This window comes from Panthera tigris, chromosome B3, assembly GCF_018350195.1.
Source record: "Panthera tigris isolate Pti1 chromosome B3, P.tigris_Pti1_mat1.1, whole genome shotgun sequence".
NCBI classification, from domain to species: domain Eukaryota; kingdom Metazoa; phylum Chordata; class Mammalia; order Carnivora; family Felidae; genus Panthera; species Panthera tigris.
The window spans coordinates 39,791,890-39,814,093 of NC_056665.1; the positions used below are offsets into that span (position 1 = coordinate 39,791,890).

Here is a 22,204-nt window from a genome sequence, read left to right on the forward strand (position 1 = left end):
CAGAAGGGCGGACTTGAACACAGGGATGCGTGCTTGGTACCCTGACAGTGCTTGGGAGTGTTTGCACCCCAGGGTAGACAGGAATGGGGAGTGGGTCAGCTCTCCGGGTGTTGCTCATTCACACTCACTCTACTTTCCACTCTTCCCCAGCCTCCCACCTTGTTTCTCATAGGACTGCCGTGGGAACTGAGGCCCAGAAAAGGCCTTGCCCCAAGTCCTGGGTGTACACAGCTGGGACACAAGGGGTCTGATGTTCTTTCCAACATGCTGATTGGCCAAACAGGATTTGGGCTCTAATTCAGAGCCAAGATCTTAGGAAATCGAAATCCAGTATTTGGCTTGTGATAAACAATTCTTGGATCTTTTTCTGCCACCTTCACATCTGGTTTGTTTTTTCCTCAAATCTCCTTTGGGGTCACTGTTTTGTCCCTTACATTCTGGCTTATATGGAATGTCCCCCTCTTTTCTGCAATAATTCAATTCACCCTAACTTTTTGAAGTCCCTTAAAATTGTATTTCAAACCTCAAGCACCTTAGAGAAGCCCTAATTTAGTCTCCCTCGCAGATTGGGTTAGAATATTCTTGATTCCATTATGTCAGATCACCAGTCATATCACATAGAATAAGCCTCACGATTGAGCCTATTTGATATTCCTGCTCTCCTGTGTTTCTGGTTTTGCTTCTCAAATCAGTCATTTTCCCACCAAACTGTGACAAAAATCAAAATCAAGCAAGCTGGCAAGTGTACCATGGATGGGATCAAGGCTTTCCTGAAATAAAACAATGCAGTGTTTAGTACATCAATTAAAGAAGCATTCATGGGGCTGTTTGCCCAGCTTTGTGTTTTGGAGGTGGGAGGAATTAGGAGACGTACCTGTCCATTCTGGGACAGTTAGTATATAGCTTGTCCCTCCCACTGGTCTACAAACTCTTTGAGGGGAGGGACTAGCTCCTCTGTGCATCCTTAGTGCTGAGCACAGTGCTTGGCCTAGAGTTGGTGCCCAATGAGGGTAAAAGACTGGGGAGCCACAGATACATGAAATGGGAGGCTAGGAATACCTCCTGCCTGCTAGGAGTCACTTATCCTCTGGGGCCCAACAGCCAGGGTTGGAGGAGGACAGATAAAGTTAAATCAGGGATTATTCCTCCAGAGCCTAAAGGTGTGGTTTTGCCTAAGCCATTCTCCACTACCTTCTGAGTCCCTCTCGTCAGGAGGTGAGAGTGGTCCTGTCTGCATCTGTGTCCTATGTCTCCCATCCCAACCTCTTCTGGTCTTAAAGGGCACCCCTATCTCCCTCCTCTGTTCCCTTCCTTGAAACATCCAACTTCTAAGATCCCACCGCTTGCCACCTAGGGGAAGTGAGAGAGACCCAGGTGCTACTACTTAGTGCGACTCGGAAGGGCTTGGCCTGGCAAGTTCACACCTTGGTCCTGCCACCACAGGAGAGGTGGCTACCAGGTACTGGGTACTTGGTCCTCGGTCACCTGAGGGTGGGACACCCTCCCAGGCAAGCTGGAGAAAGTCCCAGGATGCCAGACCAGTGGCTTTACTCCCAAAAGAGCTAACAGACCATGCCAGGTTCTCTGCTAACCAGCATCCTTCTGCTGTCCAGCTTCCTGTGCTTCCCGAACTTTGGAAGAGCTCTCCCTGCATGTACATGCCAACCTTCCTGTTATCTTGAAAAGTCATAACCATGATAACAAAGTCCCTGTGAATATTCACATGTGGGAATGGATAAGGGGAAAAAGGCACACTGTCATTATTATACTCATTATCTTTCTATCAGAAGTCTCACCCGTGGAGCGTTATTTTTAAAGTTGCTTACGGTGTTCGGTTTGGGGAAAGAAGAGATGTGAAGAGAAATAGGCTTCCTTTAAAAGCACTTTTTCAGTTAAAAGTATTGAGTCTCTAATTTGGGCCTGGAGGCTCCTCTCACTTTTTGAATAGTGGATCATTTTCCAAAGTATAATTTATCTGGGGATTAGACATTCAGGCATTCTGGCTGAAATCTGGGCAAACCATAAAGGCACACGTATAGGGATAATTATATTTGTAGTTTCTGTTTGAATGGTCATTTTAGTCTTTTAAAATGAAGCTAGTGGCCTGTGTAGCATTAGAATGATGTTTGATCTGCTAACTACTTTTTTTTCCCCCTTTCAAGTTTTTATTTAAATTCCAGTTAGTTAACTGGTATTAACTGCCTTTTGTTTCCTTGGATAAGTCCTTTTTTCCCTCTAGATCAGGGGACTTGAAGCATCATTCCTTAGAGTCCCTGGGTCTGTGGAGGGGGCACAGGGACTGGAGGTGGGGAAGGGGGGGGCAGATTGGTGGGGCTTCAGGCCTCCCACATTGACCCCATCCACAGCAGCTCTGCTTTATCTTCTTGTTGTTTTGAAGTTTTCTAAATCAATTAACTAGGCAGATCAACTAACTAGGCAGATTGGCCTAAGCAGGGAGTAGTTCAACAGCAGCAGGTGCTGTGATGCCTAGCAAGCTTAGTTCTAGAGCCTTAGGCAGAAAAAATATGACTTTAACATAAAGATTTAGGAGAATTATAAAGAAAAACATTCTGACCACATCCAAGGGGATGACCAGGGTTAGATTAAACCTTGATTCAGGATTGTGTCAGAAAAACAGTGAGCTATGCTTAGATTTTCCTCTCCTTTAAAAGCATGCTTTTCATGTATCCCTGTTACAGCTAGTACTTGTTAACGTTAAATAGGGTTGGTGGGTCAGAGCAAAGAACAGTTTTGACTCAACAAGTGTTTTTCATTCTTTAATTTTATTCTCAAATAAGTGGATGAATGGGTAAGTAGATGGTTGGTTCTGTTAAAGAGTCTGGCTATGGGCTGCCTATAACGAATTTATAATCTAGTTTATAGTCTATTTTATAATGTAGACAATTAGAAAAGACTGCAGCCTCAGAAGGAGCTCTATGATATGCACCAAATGAGTGGTGCTAACTGGTTCAGCCCAATAGCCTACTGTTGATCAGGGCAACGGACCGGACCCTTTTATCATTTGATAAGCCTGATAGGACATCGAAGCATATGTATAACATTCTTCCTTCAGGCAGAAAGAGTGTAAGATCCCATCAGAAGGGATGAGGAAGTATGTGCTTCCAGGAAAAGGAAATGTGGAATTGAGGGATATTAAAACAGCTCATTTCTCCTATCAACAAATCTCAAAGAGCATCTATCTATCTTGTACCTACTTGCCTCTGAGCTAAGGACTCAGGGATAGAAAGATAAGACATTTCCTGATGTTGAAGGATATAATTTTCTGCTCCCTCCCCACTAAAAAAAAACCCACCTTACTTGGTGGTGATGATAAAGAGAAGGAAGCCTGATAGAGCCCACCCGCATCTGTTGAATGGGTCAGCATGCTCATCTGCTTGCCCATCTGCATGGTCATTTCCTTTAGTCCTGATTTCTCAGCTGAGTTACCTTATATCCTTATACCTAAAAGATGGGGGAGATTGCCTGAGGCAAGTAGGGTTTCTGATGTTGAGTGGGTTTCCTTGCAGCTGTAACTGCAGTCTTAACCCATCAGCCCACCACTCTCCCTGACTGAGAACAGTAGCCTCCTTGCACGGGGCACTCCGTCCCGACCCCAGGGTCTGGTTTTGCAGACCCTCTATAATTCGGATCTGTCCTTTCCAACCATTTCCCTCTTCCTCCCTGAGGAGGCCAGTCCCTCCATCAGTCCAGGCTCCCCACAGCTCATCTCCCTTCCCATTCTCTCCGGAGTCTTCCTCTCGCGCCTCCTGTAATCGTCTCTCCAGCCACCGCCCCGAAATTCCCCAGCCCTGTGGGTTGATGGCACACAGCTGGGCACCGAGGTGCGGAAATAGCTGCTCCCTCGACAGTTGTCTCACGCGTTCCCAACGACGTCTAATCAGGTTGGTGGGCGCAGGGCCGAGCCTGGTTTTCGGGGCTGGGCGAGCCCAGGAGGCGCCCTGAGAACCTGCGGGTGGAGAAGGCAGGTGAGGAGCGGGTGGTGGGGCGGGAGGGAGCCTGGGGCAGTTGCACCCTCCCGGCTTCCTCAGTTTCCCCCGCGGCCGCAGGGGCCGGGCCCAGCTTGGGGAATTTGCGCCGCCGGGGTGGGGGTGGGGGGCGGTGGGAGGAGGCGGCGGGAAATGGTGCCTCGCTCGCCCCAGCGACATCAAACCCTCGTTTGGCGTGTGAGGACAATGGCTGTCTTATTTTCTCCATTCGCCGCGCACAATGCCGGATTCTCTCATTCACCCGCGGCGGTGCGAGCGAGGTAATTAGCCAGCGCCATTCAGCGCGGACACTACCGCTATGCGGGGGGGCGAGGGCGCCCGCCCCGCGGGGATTAGCGGCGGGTCGGGGTGTGCAGCTGCGGCCACTTCAAAGGGGCCCGGCGGCCCGGCCGGCTGTGGGAACCGGCGCTGCCTCCCGCGGGAGCCGCCCGCCCGCTCGGCCCCGCGGCCGCTGCGCGGGACCCCGCGCTCCTCCCGACCCGGCCCTCGCCCGCCGGCCGGGGGCCTGCCCGCGCCCCGAGCTCGGCGGCCGCTGTCGCTCCCCATCACACTGCCACTTTCATCAGGACCTCGAGGGCTTCTTTCTTTCCAGTCCCGGGAGTCAGAGGGCACGGGGTGGGGAGGAGGGGGGAGGAGCGAGGGGGATGGGAGCTTGACACAAAGCTCTGACCTCCGACGAGAGGAGCAGATGGTCCCACTTACTCCTGCCGCCGGGAGAGAGCTGCTCTCAGGGCCTCAGGCTCGGGGCGCTGACCCCGCCCGCCATCCCGGGGACTGAGCTGGGGGCCCCCGCGGGGGCCGGGTTCTCGCACGTTCGTCCATCCGCCCGCTGCCCACTCTGCGCCTCTCCTCGTGGCATCGGAGTCACACGTCCTGGACCAGCCGGCCTCGAACAAGGCTTGAGGGGGGTGGGGTGGGGGCTTGGGGGCCAGGCTGGGCTGAGAATCTGCCCTTGTGGGATGCTGGAGCCTTAGGAAAGATCAGATTCTCAAGAACCTGCCAGACCAGGGGTTCCCAATCCTGACTGTGCATTTGAGACACCCTGGTGAGCTTTAATGGAGATACAGATTCCTGAGCATCACGCCAGACCAAAGGATCTGAATCTCTCTGGCGGTGGTGTACAGAAATCTGCATTGTTACCCAGCCTCCTAAGTTATTCTGATACACGGCCCAGTGCCAGAACGGTGGCCAGTCTAACTGACTCATTTTCATCGGAGAAATTGAGACTCAGGTAAAGGAGTAACTTGCCCAAGAACAGACACTGGATTGTAGTGGGGTAAGGGACTTGGATGGAAGAGAAGATGATGGGGAAGGACCCCCCCCCCCAAACCATATGCCCCTTAAAGTCAACATTCAGGAAATAGTTTATGAGGAATTATTATTTACCTAGTATTTGTTCTAGGTGCTCGAGGTAGAAAGGTACAGCAGGCCATTCTTAGTAAGGGACTCCTAGGCTAGTAAGTAGATTGATGTGTGAACAATGGATTCTAATACAGTCCAATAGGGACAAGGAGAGAGGCACAATTAATTCTGCCTCCTTTGGGGGATGTGGAGAATGGGGGTGCTGGTAAGAGAGAGGATCAAAAAGTTCCAGGCAGAGGGGACAGCAGAATGCAAAGAAATAGCAGTGTGAGCATCTATCATATATCCAGGGAAGGCAACCTTTTCTGACATGGTCAGAGTACAAACCACATGAAGGCAGAATGAGCTGGCATTTGAGGCTAGAAAGAGCAAACAGGACCTAATAGTGAAGACCTTGAATGCCGTCTCAAGGAGAGTGCTTTGATTCAAGGCAATGGAGAACCACCAAAGGTGTTTGATGATCATATTGGATGTTTAGGAAGACAATTATGGCTTCAGTATGAGGGAAGAAGAGGAGGGAGCGGGGAGGCTATCACAGAAACAACGGAGAGTGCTCAGAGCCTAAGCCAAGTGGTATGCAAAAGAGACCATACACCTGGGTTTGGTGACCAGTTTGTTGTGGGAGAGAGGGAGAAGGATGGGTCAGTAACCCCTGGGTTTGCTTGTAGCTTGGGCAGCTGGTGCATGTTGTGCCATTAGTAAGAGAGGGAGAGGAAGAGGTTAGGGGTGGGTGTGGTGAGGCCTTTGAATGTATGGGAAAGCTTTGGAAATCCTCTCTGGAAGATGGTTCCCAGGGCTTTGGAAAACCTCTGACAACTGGAGGGCAGTAGTGGGGTTCCCCACATAAGTCTGTTTCAAAGAATTGGGAGCCCCATAGCAACCAAGAAACTCTATGATCCTCCTAGGGAGTGTAGGCCTCCCTCTTCCCCAAACAGATGAGGCTTATTCTGGAGTATTGTTGGGGTGGAGGGCCTACAGGCCTTAATCTCCTGTGGTTTGGTTTTGAGCCACCAGGGATTCTGCAGAGTCATGAAACATAAAAGCAGCATCAGATCAAGGTTTGAGAATAGGAGAAGGGCCTTCCATGGATGCAGAGGAGACCACTTTACCCAGTGTTATCCTAGAATGTTAATGTTGGTGTGGACCTTAGAGATTATCTTGTCTATCCTGCGCCACTCACATTTCACAGATGAGAAAACCAAGGTTGGAATCAAAAGGTCACATAGGGAGTCTGTGACAGAGCCAAGCATGATCCCAGGTCACCTGTCCACTACCTGACCCCTGCAGTATTAGTCCCTACAAAACCTAATATATGGCTCTGGAAATTTAGGGGAAGTATCTGTTTTTGTTGAGTTGTCCTCATGGTCATGTGAAAGCAATTTACTTAATAGCTCCAGCCTGGGCCGCCTAACCAGACGCCCTTCCGGGAGGTGAGAGAGATCCGGTGTCTTGACCAGAACGACGGGAAGTTAAGGATGTTGTGGGCCTGGGCAGGTTTACATAAGGAAGATTGGTGACCCTGACACGGGCAGAGACGTGCAGTCTGTGGAGAGGGGCTCTGCTGGGCCTGGATATTCTCAAATGTAAGGCAGAGAGCGATTCCCCAGTTGGCTCCTAGCCCCTGACTCTGTACCCCTGGCTAGCGCTTGGAAGCAAATGTGCCTCAAAGGCTGAAGCTGGATAAGCCTTTATAACTTGTCCAACTCAACTTCCTAATTTTACAGAAGAGGAAACAGAGGTCCAGAGAGGGGCTTTGGTTTTATCAAGATCATACATCCAGTTATGACAGGTCTGAGTCTGTCTCACAACTTCCCCTCCCTTTGGCACTTCCTCCCCCTGCCCCTCACCCCACGAAAGCCACTAGTATTTCACAGTGCCTTGCCCTCCTGCCCCAAATCAGGAAAATAAATTACTCCTCTATCTTCTAAGGCCCAACCCTCTCAAGGCCCTACAGTTCCGTGTCCTAGATTGCTGATTTGGAAATGCTCAGGGAAGAGCTACCCTGGGACAAGCACCTGTGTTCACAGAACTTAGGAAGCATGTGTGGGCTCCATGACCATTAGTGGGGTGATAACCCCACCTTATCAAGGTGCTTATCTGCATTAGTTATATTCTGTGAAACCTGCCCCCAAGCCCTGGGCGAGTACCATTAGCATGGAGCCTGCTGGACCCTGGTGTCTCTGAATGCGTGTAGGCATGGTGCTCATAAGGGTCTAGGATGCTGTGTGTCTCTGTGTTTTTCTGTAAGCGTGTCTGCAGGGATCATCAGTCTTGTTTGAGCAGCATTTGAATACGTGTGCCCATCCCACCCCAGTTCTGATGCAGAGAAAGAGCACTGGGTGTGGAGTTAGGCCGCTCTGAGTTCAAATGTCTGCTTTAACATCACTAAGTGGCTGTGTTAATTAACCTCTCTGAGCCCCAGAACGGGTAGCAATCCCCACTTCTCGGGGTTATGCTAGCAAGTATAACATGTAACCTCTGACCATCAGAAGCTTCTGTAGGTCTGTTTTTCAGAGTGGTACTGTGATAGTACCTGAGATCCTGGCTCTGTGCTCTCACCCTTTTGATATTTCTTAGGAGCTTGGGTGGGGATATCTAAGGACAGGGCCTGTGGGATGGAAGGCATTTGCTCATAGGGTGCCAGAACATCCTGACACATTAGAAGTCAATAAGGATCTGTCGAACGCATGCTTAGAGTCCACTCAGTGGGTCTGCTGTGTAAACATGACAAATGACTATTTCCCAAACCAAAAACCAGGACACATCCTCTGATGTGATATTGCCTGATATATGAGATGAAAACAGGGCAAAATATTTGAATATGGGCTGCTTCTGAAAACCTAGCAGTGGGGTAGGGTATGGTGGTCACATGGGGTAAGTGATACTTCCCTCTCCTTCCCCTTCCCTGAATGTGTCCGGGGCCACCAATGAAAGCAGTGGGCACACTCACCCAGTGGCATGTCCACAAGCTGCATAAGGCAGACACTACCTGCCCCGCAGCACATACCCCCCCCCCCCCCCCCCCCGGCACACATCATACCCTCCACTGAAGGCCGGAGGGTGCAGAGAGGAGGAGCCTATGGCTTGATCTGGAGGAAGAACTGGAGCCCGGGAATTATGGGCAGAATAATTAGAAGTAGGGCTTTGAGAGGTTTTATTCTTCTTGGGTCATAAAAGCCCAGCCCAGAGGTGCAGAGAGGCCCAGATTGCCTCCCCTGCAGCTGTGCCTCGGGCCTTACAGTCCATTGGAATCAAAGATCAGGCCGTAAAGGTTCGATACTCGCCAGCCCTACAGCGGGCCAACAGCTGGATGCAGGGACTTTCCCAAGCTGAGCCTGGCCTCCCACTGCTCCCTACCTCTCCCCATCCAGGCCCCCCCATTTGTCAGAGGTGGCTGCCAGGAGGGAGGGGAGAAATGTGGATTTATGGCTACTGACTTGAAAGACAAAGTTGCCTTTTGTGTTAGAATTGGGGCTGGGGGGAGTGGTGAGCTGGTGTTGGGGTGGGAGGGGCTGGGGTTCAGAGCTGAGGCAGGGGGTAAGGGGCTTGATGAGGCAGACAAAAGGATCCAGAGGCTTCTCAGAGCAGGGTCACCAGGCAAAGACCCAGAGGAATCAATCACCCCCCAGTGAAGCTTGAGCAGGGCCTCTGAGACCTTGCGGTCCTCTGGGGCTGTTTGTAAGCAGACACCATCCACCCACACCCATCCAACACCCAACCCCACAAAGCTCCCCCAAAACATACTCTTTGGATTCACAATCTTAATTTGACTCTCAGACTCCCCTTTGGAGGCCCAGGGAAGAAAATACAGGTCTCCTAAGTTCATACTTTCTCCTACCCCAAGTGACAATGGCCAATCCATGTGGAGCTTCTTCCCTAACAGAGCAAAAGTCGGGGGCAACGTGGGGACTGAGATAGTGAGGAGACAGGGACAGAGTGCTGAGGAAGGTGAGCCTGGGCCAGATAACCCTGAGGACAAGTCCAAGACCCCACTGGGGATTCTGGCAAATCCCCAGCACTTGGGGATTCCTCCTTCCTTCCCATACACATTTAGAGATAGGACATTTATAAGCTTTGAGAAGTTTAAAGAGTGTTTGAGGTGGGACTTGGCTGGTCTCCCTGCCCTCCAGGGGTCACTCTGCCTGGTGGGTCTGGGTGGAGGCCAGAGTAGCCCTCGGGTGCCTGAGTTCAGCAGGTGCTTTAACTACACCTCAGAGAGCCACATCCATCCCCTGGAATGAGCCTGGCCAATAAAGGCATGAGTTTATGGGCTTCATAAACATTTTACTAGAGAAATCAAGGCCTCAATTACCCGATGGCTTCTTCCAGCTGACAGCTCACTATTGGGGCCTCTGTGGAGCCCCCAGGCAGAAGTGAGAAGAAGCTGGGCTTGCTTTGTATCTGGCTGCCCCCCTCCCCTGGCACTGATGCCCCCTCACCACACAGACCTTACAAATTCTGTCTTTATTCACTTCTCTGGAGGCTTTGAGGTCCTACCACTAACCCTCTGAGGGAAGATGGCTACCCTTTTGGGGAAGACTGCTTCTACCTCTCCCCCCCATTCCCACTACACTCTTCCCTCTCAGTTCCCTTTAACTCAAGATTCTACTAATTTCCCTTAGCAACAGCTAGCAAGGATTTAACTATGTGCTAAGCACTTTACAAATATTTCACGTTGAATCCCCTAGTGCAGCAGCACTAGCGACATGAGCTATTCGTCCCTGTTTTATAAGTGACAACATAGAGGTTCAGAGAGATTAAGTAACTTGCCCAAGGTCACACAGCTAAGAGTGGTGGTGTTGAGTTTTGAACCTGGTACTATATGACTCCAGAGCCCATACCATTAACTGTCCCACTACCTCAAAAAGCTCTTAGCAACTATTTCCTCACTGGGAGCTAAAATCTTGCTGTGTGAGGCTTTCTCTGCCATGCAGTGTGATAGACCAAGGTATGATCAAATATGGCCCTTGTGGGGAGGAAGCCAGCAGGGGCAATGCTAGGCTAGTGAGGTATGAGGAAGGGGGCCTCTCAGCTGGGGTGGCAAGAGAGAAGGCAGCTGGGCATCGGAGGCCTTGTCTTGGACTTAGACCAGCAGTGTCCAATAGAATTATCTGTGATGATGGAAATGGTCTATTGGTGCTGACCCATAATGTAGCCAGTAGCCTACTCTTGGGCACTTTAGAGGTAGTGAGTGAATCAGAGGAACTGAATTTTTGAATTTTGTTTAAATTTAATTTAAATGTGGTTAGTGGCTACCATACTGGACAGCACAGGGGTACTCACTACAGCTGATGGCTGAAATCTGCTCTAAGTCCTCAGACCCTCTGGCCATTTCTAGACACCCCACTGTAAGGGGGACTTGCCTACCTAGAGCTTGGCTAAAGGAGGGTCTCCAGGCTCAAGGCATCTGAACATCATTCCACATCACAAACAACTGAAAGAGTTGACGGTGTTTTACCTCAGATGTTTCTCTCGGAACAACTCAGACCTCAAGTATTTGAAGGGCTGTTGTGTGAAGAACAAAATTTTTTATCTTCTAGAGCAGCTCTTTCCAGTGGAAATACAATGTGAGCCACATAGGTAATTTTAAATTTTCTAGGGGTCAGTCACATTTACCAAAAACAAAAACCAGGTGACAGCGCCCTGGGTGGCTCAGTCGGTTGAGTGTCCGACTTCAACTCGGGTCACGATCTGGTGGTTCATGAGTTCAAGTCCTGCACCGAGCTCTGTGCTAACACCTCAGACCCTGAAGCTTGCTTCGGATCTGTGTCTCCCTCTCTCTCTGCCCCTCCCCCACTCACACTCTGTCTCTCTCTCAAATCTAAATAAACATTAAAAAAAAATTTTTTTAAACCAGGTGAAGTTAATTTTAATAATAAATTTTATTTTACTTAGTATATCTAAAATATTCCAATATATAATCATTATTTTTATTTTTAAACATTTATTTACTTTAAGTAATCTCTATGCTCAATGTGAGGCTTGAACTCATGACCTTGACTGCATGCTCCACTGACTGAGCCAGCCAGGTGCCCTAATGTAATCATGATTTTTTTAATTATTAGTAAGGCTTTTGCATTTTTTGAGCCAAGTCTTTAAAATGCAAAATATTATTTGCACTTGTAATAAATATTTTAAATTATTTATTCCTATCGATTACAATTATTTGTCCAAGTTTTTTTGTTTGTTTTTAATATTTTATTTTTGAGAGAGCACAAGTGGGGGAGGGCCAGCAAGGGGGGGACAGAGGATTTGAAGCGGGCGCTGTGCCAACAGTAGCGAACCTGATGCGGGGCTTAAACTCAAAAACTGCGGAATCATGATCTGAGCTAAAGTCGGATGCTCAACCGACTGAGCCACCCAGGGGCCCCTGTAAGTTTTAAATTGTGGTAAAAAACACATAAAATTTATTGTCTTAACCATGTTTCTAAGTGTACAGTTCAGCGGCATGAAGTTCCTTCATATTATCATACAAACCATCCCTACCTTCCACCTCCAGAATTCACCTTCCAAAAGTGAAACTCTATTTCCATTATATAATTGCCCATGTCCCTCTTACCCCAGCCCTGTGCAACCACCGCTCGACTTTCTGTCTGAGTTTGACCACTCTAAGTACCTCATGTAAGTGGAATCATACAGTGCTTGTCTTTTTGTGTCTGGCTTATTTCACTTAGCATAGTGTTCTCAAAGTTTATCTGTGTAGTAGCCTGTGTCAGAATGTCCTTCCTTTTTAAGGCTGAGTAATGTTCCCTTGTGTGTATGTGTTTATCCACTCTCCACTGATGCACACTTGGCTGCTTCCACCTTTTACCTATTCTGAATAATGCTGTGGCACATGCAGGTATACAAATATCTCTTTAAGACCCTGCTTTTCATTCTTTTGGGTATATACCCAGAAGTAGAATTGCTGGGTTATAGGATAATCCTATTTCTTTTTTGAAGAACCGCCATACCGTTTTCCGTAATGGCTATGCCAGTTTACATTCCCACCAACAGCACGCAAGGGTTCCGATTTCTCCACACGCTTGCCAACACTTGTTATCTTCTGTGGTTTGTTTTTGTTTTTGTTTCTGTTTTTGCTTTGACAGTAGCCATCCTAATGGGTGTGAGGTAGTATCTCATTAGGGTTTTGATTTGCATTTGTCTAATGCTTAGTGTCTTTTTATTTTATACTAAATCTTTGAAAACCAATGTGTAGTTTTTACACTTCCATCCCATCTCAGTTTGGACTGGCCACATTTCCAGTGCTTAAAACCTGGCTCCTATATTGGAAAATGTGAGTCTGGAGGGGACAGTTGGAGGCAGTGGGTAGAAGCAGAGGGGATTCAGGCAGGTCTGGAGTGTGAGGAAAAACATTACAATCACCTGAGCTGCCTGAGGAAGGGCTAGGCATCTGGGGCGTTTCTGATCCTGGCAGGAATGGATACAAGGAGGGGATTGCAGTGGTGGCCTTTGGAGGAATCCGTGGTTCGTGGTTGTTGCTCTTGAATGGCTGTGTGAGTGGTGGCAGTTGGTGCCTTTAGACTCCCTGTGCCACCGACTTCTGCAAACACTGTGTTTTGAACTCTCCATCCTAAAGTGCCACTGATCTGTTTGTCATCACACATGGGATAGGAGTGTGGCTATAGTCAAAGAGTGGGAGGCTGGGCTCCGGGGTTGCTGCCAGCTTCCTTCCCAGCACTCTGCCTCGACCCTTCCCTGCCCTGCAGCATCCCCCTGGAGCCTGTCTAATCAGATCCAGGCCTGACCTTGCCAGAGGTCCTGGACCAGGAGGAAAGTCCTCCCTCCCCTCCCTGAGCTGCTCTAGATCTGGCTCTCAGGAGACCCCCCCCCCCTTGGGTAATTTATAGGGGGTGTCCAGGAGCCATTTCCTGCCTGTTCCTGCTCCCTTTCAGCCCGGGTGGATTGCTGGGCTCTCTCTGCCCATCTTTCCCCACTGTCTGGCTGTACCCATGATGGGGGCAGGGAGGAGCTGGGAGAGTCCCTCCCAGACTGCTTGGGGACAAAGGTGCTTTTTCCACAAAGTCCCCCAAACAGGCCTTTGTCTTCCCTGTCACTGTCTCCGGCCCTTACACTGAAAGGGCCCTCCAACCACTGCCCTGTACTCCCTCCCATTACCAGCTGGCAGTGAGGGACCCAAAACTATCCCTCCGTAACCAAAAGCATCAACAGCCACAAGTTACAGCACCGCTTTCACGTACACCAGCCACAGGCACAATACTGACGACACCCGCCACACACAGTGTCTCCAGCTACAACAGTAGCCTGTGTATTCCATTACTAATCACCCAGTGGCCCCAGGAGGACTTGTTCAGGGCTCAGTATGCTCCAAGGTCCAGTCCTCAGGCCCATATGCCTATGGTTGCCCAGAGAGACATGATGAAGGACATCTTCCCTCTGGCTCCATGGCCTGCTAGCATAAGCCAGGACAAAAACAGACTTGTGAGCCAAACCTGTCCCACCCTGAGAGACTAGAGGAGGCCTAAGTGGCCCCTAGAAACTTTCTCTCACTTCTTAAAGAAAAAACATGTTGCCTGTGAACTAGGAGTGAATGGAAGATTGTGCATGTGAACAAGGACCTATTTATGAAGGCAGCGGGAGTCAGAGCTGGAAGGGCCCTGAGAAGTACCTGTTCCCCTTGACGGATGAGCAGACTGGTGCTCGGACACTGTCTACCCAGGGTCTCAAGGCAACCCCCTTGGACGTCTAAGGAATCCATAGGGCTGACCAGACCAAAGGGCTGGCTAGGAGTGAGGAAGGGGAGGCAAGAAGGAACCTCAGGAAGGGGTGCCTAGGTGTTTCCGTCGGTTAAGTGGTTGACTTTGGCTTTTAGCTCAGGTCATGATCTCATGGTTTGTGAGTTCGAGCCTCTGGTCAGGCTCTGAGTGTGCTTGGGATTTTTCTCTTCTCTTTCTGCCCCTCCCACCCTCCCAATAAATAAACATAAAAAAAAAAAAAAGGAGACTCAGGTAAAAAGGACCACCCCCTTCTATCACACCCTACTCCCCCGGACCACACCTGTGCAGCCAGCTGGGCTCCAAGGGATGGGACTGATGAACCATCTCTGAAGCTCCCTACCCACCCCCCTCCCCCCCACCTTGGAATACAGTACCATCTCCCAACCAGTGAGAAGAGGCTGGTCTGTCCTGCAGTCCATTCTGGGCTTACGTGCCCTTGGAGAGTGAAAAAGTTGCTGGAGATCTAAGGGACCCCGGCAGAGGGCCTAGGCCTCAGTGCCCCCTTCATAAAATGAAGGGGTTAGCTTCTAGATGAGTGTTTTTCAAGCACTTTTAAAGGCAAAGCTACCCTTCAAATGAAATGTTTGGCAGAATTGCAATGAAGCAAAACTGACAGGTACAGCAAGGTGCTGCTCTGGTGGAAGGGAAACGTGGAGCCCTGGGCAGAGGGGGTGCAGCTGCATCCAAGGGGCCCCGGGGGACCCCAAGGAGTCCTGTTGGCCACCGTGTGAAGAGGAGTATTGGGCTGGCTTCTTACCTCTGACTGCTTCCTACTTGAGCATTCCTCTCTAGTACACATTCAACCCATGCTGTTGTCCTTGTATAGTTTTGAGGGGAGGAGGAGGGGGCAAGATGGTAGAGGCCAGACTTGCTCCATGTCTAGCGCCCCGAGAAGCAGCAGTCCTTCCCCTTGTACTCTCAGGCCAGCCCCTCAGTCGAGGCTCCCCCGGGGAGCCCAGGCTGGGGGCTAGAAACACAAAAGGATTGGACTCCTTAATGAGGAGGCATCTGTAGTCAGCAGAGCCATTAGTCCCCGCCCCAGGTCCCTGGGGGGCTGCAAGCTCTTCTCCAGCTGGAGTGAGGAGGGGGAAGGTAGCGCCCCAGCTCCTGAATGGGCAGAGCCCAGGGCGCACAGACAGCAAATCCAGGAGCATAGGTGCCCCCTCCACTCCCTAGGCCTGCATCCAGCCCTGCCCTCCTGGAGGTTGAGGTCTGCAGGCAGCAGAGGGGATCCAGCAGTGACTTGGCCCCCTCCTACGCACTCCTGGGCTGACCTGCAGGTCCTTGGCCAAACATAGCCTTTGGCCTGAGAGAGGGCAGGCTGACCCTCTGGGGATCCTCTCACCAAGCCTGATGGGGACACCAGCTGGGATACTTGCCCCCGCCTCCTGCTCTGAGGGCCTCCTTTATAAGACTTCTACCTTCGTGGGAATACATGAGATTATCTGCACAGTACCAGAATCACACACTAGCCACAGGAGCTGAGAGATACAAATTCCCGTTCAAATCCAGCCATAGACACTCAGCCCACATCCATGGACACAGCCACATCCTCCCAGAGAAGACAGCTCTGCACACATGTGCAAGGAGCTGCTCACACCCATCAGCTGCACTCCCAGGAGGCCCTGAAAGAGGAGGAGGCAGGGCGGGGGATTTTTATGCATGTTTATATTTAATGAACCACATGCAAATGAGATGGAGACTGTGCCACAAAAGAGTCAGCCCCCAGAGACTCTGGGAAGAAGGGTACAAAGGCTCAGCCTTCTGGGGCTGCCCTGGAGTCCTGAACAAGCCGGTGGATTGAGGGGGCCCGAGATGGGGTGTGCCCACCCACACCAGGGAGCCAGGGGCAGGAGCCAGGACAAGCTCCAGCGCCCAACCTGCTGTGGGGGGAGGGCTCCTTCTGGGAGGGGATGACTGTCCCAGTTGATGGAGTGCCGGAGGGGAGGGGCTGCCTGCCTGGACAGATGGTGAGCCGCCTTCCCGCACTTGAAGCAAAGTGGATTTTAATGAAATCGCAGCCCTGGTGCTGAAGCTGGGAACCCACGTGGGAGGGGTGCCTTCCCTGGGTTTACAGCGTGGGGTTGGGGCTGGGTGGGAGTGAGGGTGGGTAGACACACTTAACTAGCCTGAAATGGGGTGTGGGGTGCACCACAGCCCCTCTGCCCTGGGCTCTGCAGACCAGAGTTCAAGCAGTTCAGATCCCCAAAAGGTGGGGAGGGGGTGTCCCTGAATATTTATGACACATTGAAATGTAGATTGTAGGTCTGACAGTCTTCTGTGAAGCTTGTCACCTTGGATGGATATACCACTCTCTCGGGGTGCATCGAGAGACTGCAGAAGAACTGGAGACAGGGATGATGAGGAAAGGCAAAAGAGGCTGCTGGGCGTGGTCATAAAATGGGGTTTAATGACTGGTGTCTCTGCTGGGTGACACTGGACTGTTTCCCCTCTCTAGCCTCAGGTTCCTGGTCCGTAAACCATGCAGCATAATCCTCCAGCCTTGGATACCTTAGAGGGGGTTTATAAAAATAAATCTGGAAGCAGCTGAAAAAGTGGGGAATGGGACTTGGGAACAGGGCTTTCTCTGACTGGCCTTTGTGGATCGTCATCCCGAGATCGCCTTGTTTGAGGTCTGGCATCCAAGAATTTGTCCAGACCTTTCTCAGAGTGTTCCAGCCCTATGCCGCCCTGTACAGGGAGATGCTTCCCAGGGTAGGAGGCAGGTAAGTGACGAGGTGTCCCCCACGCTGTTGCCCTGCGTCTACCAGCTCCAGGAAAACTCCATGACCCTCGGCAGTGAGTTCCAGGGCTCCAGGAAATAGGACTATGACCCACACACCAACACGCTTTCCCCTCGCACCTTGGCCATATGCCTCTTCCATACACACATCCCTGTGTTTCCCCAGCCATGTCCGACTTCCACGTGCATCCTCAGGCCACCGTGGGAGAGGAGGGCGGTGTGGCCCGCTTCCAGTGCCAAATCCACGGGCTGCCCAAACCCCTAATCACGTGGGAGAAGAACAGAGTCCCCATTGACACGGACAATGAGAGGTGAGCCACACGAGGGAAAGCTGGAGGGAAGACGGGGAGGTAGGCCCAGTGTCTGGGCTCTGAGGGACCTCATGCAGCCTCTGGGCTGGTGCTGTGTGGAGATTAAGTATCCACGTGGCTGGCAGGGCCCAGATTTGATGCTCGGTGGATTTTTAAAGACTGCGTGTGACTGTCGTCAGGGCTAGAATTGTGGTGCATCCACCTGCCAGAGTCCCAGCTTGTGTGTGTGATGACGATGGTGATGACAGTGTTGATCTCGCGACAGCACCTGCAGACTGGGCCGTGATGTCAGTGTCCATGTGGCCGACGATGGTGATGGTGGTTGTGCTGGTGGTTGACTGTGCCCTTTGCTCCAACAGGTACACACTGCTGCCCAAGGGGGTCCTGCAGATCACAGGACTTCGGGCTGAGGACAGTGGTGTCTTCCACTGCGTAGCCTCGAACATTGCCAGTGTCCGGGTCAGCCACGGGGCCAGGCTCACCGTGTCAGGTGAGGCTCTTTTGCTCTGCCTAGTTCTGCCCCCACCTGCCTCCTGACTTCTCCTCACTCTCCAGTCAGTCCCTCTTCAACTGACCCCTGGAGACTTATCAGCCAGGTGTATGTAGAGCACCTGCTAAGCACAAAGCTCTGTGTTCCTGGTGGTGAAGGTTCGGAAGGAATGAGGCCTGCTCTCTGGCTCAGCTCTACCAGGGGAAGCCCATCCTCTGCTTAACCCGGGGGCTCTCCCATTGCCAGAGGGCCTGGCCGGGCTGGGTGAGGAGGGGTGGATGTGTGCCATGCCCTGGGGCCCCTGGCATCTTCTCTCTGCCCACAGGACCTGGCTTCTGGGCTGGATCTTGTTGCCCATTCCCCATGTCCTGGGTTGTGGGTGGGATGAGGTGGGAAGGGTCACAGCTGAAGTGAAGAAACATGGCATCTTCCTCCCAGGCTCAGGCTCCGGGGCCTACAAGGAGCCAATGATACTCGTGGGGCCTGAGAACCTCACCCTGACAGTGCACCAGACTGCGGTGCTTGAGTGTGTCGCCACGGGCAACCCGCGCCCCATTGTGTCCTGGAGCCGCCTGGGTGAGCCTCATCCTATAGCCCCAGCCTCTCCCACCCTATCCCACCCTCTGGGAGGGTGGTCTCATCACCCAGCTGTGGGGGGGGGGACTTTGAATCCTGTTTGTTCTCCATGGGGGTCTGTGCTCTCTGGGGCCTTACGGAGGGGCTAAGTTTCCCTCTCCTTGGCAGGACTGGGGAGGGTGGCCTGCCCACCACATTCTCCCTCCCCCTGCGAGGATGGCTTAGCTCCCTGGGTTACCTCATCCAGTCCCCAGCAGTCCTGCGCTGTTCCCGCCTCCAGGCTCCTCTCTCAGTGGCATCAGGCTCTCCAGAACCCCTCAGCAGCGTTCTTTCCCCAGGTTCTTTTCCCTCCTGTGTGTCCCTGCCTTCTATACCCCGGCTATATTCCCCAGTGGTGCAACTCCAAACCCCTCCAAGTCTCAGCCAGTTGTCACACCCTGTCTCTGGGCCCCCCAGTCTCTAGCCTGGCCCCCTAAATCCCCAGCCTAAATCCCTAGGCAGCTGAAGGAGAGAAATGAAAGGGTGCAGATGGGCCCACATTGTCTGAGTGGAAAGGTCACTAGGGGAAGGAGAGTCTGGAGGGGATGGGGTGGGGTCGCATTCACAAGGAGACTGTGCCACATTGTAGCAGCTGAGTGATTGGGGAAGGAGGGGGCAGCAGGCAGGATAATGGAGTAGATTTCACCACTTCAGGGACTGAATGGGGAGCTGTCTCCTTGCATTCTGACTGTGCTAATCTGATCCTGGGGTGAGGGCGAGGGGGGGGGCGGGGGGAAGGGCCCAGTCCCTGGGAGAGGCTGGAAAGAGTGGCCTCACCATTAGGAGGAGCCCATAGGCACTGCAAGGACCATCTGGTCCAACATTTCCCAAAGCATGATCTGCAGGGAGGAAATAATGGCTTGGTGGTCTAACCTCTCACAAGTTCGGGAAACAGATTTAACCAGGTCTCTTTGCTGTGGGACTTCTCAGAGGCTTTATATTAAAGGGCAATGTGACAGTCCACGAGTAGAAATGAAAATTTGAGCATGGAATTTTTTTCAGGAGAGACAAACCAGGCTGGGAAACCACCCACCTAATCCAAACCCCCTACTTTCCTGAGAAGGGACTTAAGGGTCACCAGTGAATCAGTAAAAATGCTAGAATTAGGGCCCAGGTCTCTGCTGCTAGGCAAGAGTTTTCAGTGCTGCTCCTGCTTTTTCCACAATACCGTGATGCTTGGGAGAGAAGGTGCAGAGGTCAAAGATTGAGGTTCCTTGGGGGCACCTTGATGGCTCATTTGGTTAAGCATCTGACTTAGGCTCTGGTTCATGAGTTCGAGCCCCACATTCGGACTCTGCTGTCAGCACAGAACCCACTTCGGATCCTCTGTCTCCTCCTCTCTCTGCCCCTCCCCTGCTTTCTCTCTCCTCCTCCCCCCAAATAAAAAACATTAAAAAGTAAAAAGATGGAGGTTCCCTGGAAGACTGGTGGAATGTCCAACAATCTGGACCATTCCTCACTTCCCCCTCTTCCACGCTTACCTCCCTGACCCTTCCTCACTCCTGCTTCCCCTTCTCAGATGGCCGCCCCATTGGGGTGGAGGGCATCCAGGTGCTGGGCACTGGCAATCTTATCATCTCAGATGTAACCGTCCAGCACTCCGGCGTCTATGTCTGTGCAGCCAACAGGCCAGGCACCCGGGTGAGGAGAACAGCACAAGGCCGGCTGGTGGTGCAAGGTACGGACCTCCCCGGCCCCACATCACCCTCCTCCTGCCCCATTCCTCCCTCCCTTCATCAACATCCCTGGCACACGCTCGGGCCCTGTACTAACCTTAACCGTGGCTCCTGCTCCTCCCCAGGCCTCCAGGCCAGGCCAAAAGGCAGCTCCCACCTTGCATTCACAAGAATGGGAAGGCATTCTTGGTTATCGACCCCCTGTGGGTCCCACTGGCTGTCCCTGCCATCCCTCCACCCCCCCACCTCCATTTTATAATCTCCACTGATTCCCCCAACCCCATGTTCTTCACACGTGTCCCCCCTCCCACGTGCTGTTTTCACACACATGTGGCACCTGCAAGCTCACACCTGCTTGCACACTCTCAGGTGTTTGTCATTCTCACACTCACACCCAGCCACATGCACACACACAGCTGGTCTCCATGCGCAGGGTGTGTGGGGAGGGGGCGGGTGTTAGCCTCTGAAGCTGATCAGGTCCTTCTGTCCATTCCCCTGTCCTGGGGCTCAACTGTCCCCATGAACTGGGCTGAGATCCCATTCTCAGGGGTTTTCGGCGGTGGCTCCCTCCCAGAGAGCTGGGGAAGGGGTGGGAGATAGAGGAATTAGGACCTTAAATGCCTGTTTGTTTAGCATTCCATGTGCCGTTAATCTGTCCAAATGAAAGTGATGGAGCATTTCATTTCTCGGGTGTTAATGGAAGCTGGAGAACTGGGATTGGAGGAGGGCGGAATTGAATGTAGGGGTGAGGGGAGCTAGTTCGGAGGGCTCATCCATCTCCCCGTCATTACCGCCTTGGAGGTGCAGCCAAACCTATTAGCACATTTATTTATTTAACAATTTCCTGAACAGGGAGCTCAGCTTGATTGCTTTCGGATACAAATGTCAGTCTTTTAAATAGTCATTAAAATGGAGTCCTCTCCTGGGTCTGCCTCTCTGGGGCTGGTGAGGTGGGGCCTGCCATCATCTCCTGGAGCCTGGGCCAGGGTGAAGGGTGGGCCCCATCTGGAAGATTCTCCCCAAGGAGGTAGACCCGTGTTTCCTGAGGCTACCCTGTCCCCATCCGCACCCCATCCCTTCACTCACAGCTGTCTTGTCTCCCTACACCTACCCCTCACGGCTCCTTGTGCTCCTCTGTGTCCCCAGCCCCAGCTGAGTTTGTCCAGCACCCCCAGTCCATCTCCAGGCCAGCTGGGACCACAGCCATGTTCACCTGCCAAGCCCAGGGTGAGCCGCCCCCTCATGTCACATGGTTGAAGAATGGACAGGTGCTGGGGCCAGGAGGCCACGTCAGGCTCAAGAATAACAACAGGCATGTGTGTGGTGTGTGCCGGGGTGAGAATGGGGGAGGATGTGGGAAAGGGGGCCTGGATGAATGGCCAGAGCAGGCTGTGCCCCTCGTGCCAGGAAAGAGCACTACATTAAATCTGGAGACTTGGGTTTGAGTCCTGGTCTGCCACTGGCTTGTGGCAAGATCTTAAGACAAGTCATGTGTCTTCTGGAGAGGCTCAGTTCCTCCACCTCTCCCGTGGGGTAATTTGGCCAACTTTTAGGGGTACTCTGCCAGGGAGAGGGGATCTGAGGCTCTCCCTCCCCCTGCAGCACCCTGACAATTTCTGGAATCGGCCCTGAGGATGAGGCCATCTACCAGTGTGTGGCTGAGAACAGTGCTGGCTCCTCACAGGCCAGCGCCAGGCTGACCGTGTTATGGGCTGAGGGGCTGCCTGGCCCCCCCCTCAATGTGCAGGCAGTCTCTCTGTCACCCACTGAGGTCCGTGTGTCCTGGAATGAGCCCCTGGTCAACACCAAGGAGATTATCGGCTATGTCCTGCACATCAGGAAGGCTGCTGGTGGGTGAGGGCTCTGCAGCCCCTTCTTTTTATTCACTGTTTTTCATCCCTTTCAATACTGCATGTCCTGACCAAACACCTTCCCTCCACTGTACCCCCTGCACACCGAATGCCCTCATTTCACCAGTGCTGGTAAGACTGTCTCATGCCCCTTACATTGCCCCTCCCTACCCTTCACCTCCCCAGACCCTCCGGAGCTGGAGTACCAGGAGGCAGTCAGCAAGAACACCTTTCAGCACCTGGTGAGCGATCTTGAACCCTCCACTGCCTACAGCTTCTACATCAAGGCCTATACCCCAAGGGGGGCCAGCTCAGCCTCTGCCCCCGTGCTGGCCAGCACCCTGGGTGAAGGTGAGGTCCAGGTATTAGAGCAAAGCACCACACACGCTTGTTCAGGTTGTGCACTACACTG

General features: G+C 52.1%; 1 protein-coding gene across 1 annotated transcript in view; it reads left to right on the forward strand.

Annotated features, from left to right (window-relative positions):
* The window catches only part of IGDCC3 (immunoglobulin superfamily DCC subclass member 3), a 40,326-nt gene that overhangs the window by 15,859 nt on the left and 2,263 nt on the right, over positions 1-22,204 (forward strand). Inside the window, exons 3-9 of the mRNA XM_042988616.1 lie at positions 17,017-17,161; positions 17,521-17,651; positions 18,090-18,227; positions 19,786-19,944; positions 21,089-21,254; positions 21,545-21,792; positions 21,979-22,143. Of these exons, the coding sequence (XP_042844550.1) occupies positions 17,017-17,161; positions 17,521-17,651; positions 18,090-18,227; positions 19,786-19,944; positions 21,089-21,254; positions 21,545-21,792; positions 21,979-22,143 (1,152 nt within the window). The remainder of the gene's footprint in view (positions 1-17,016; positions 17,162-17,520; positions 17,652-18,089; positions 18,228-19,785; positions 19,945-21,088; positions 21,255-21,544; positions 21,793-21,978; positions 22,144-22,204) is intronic.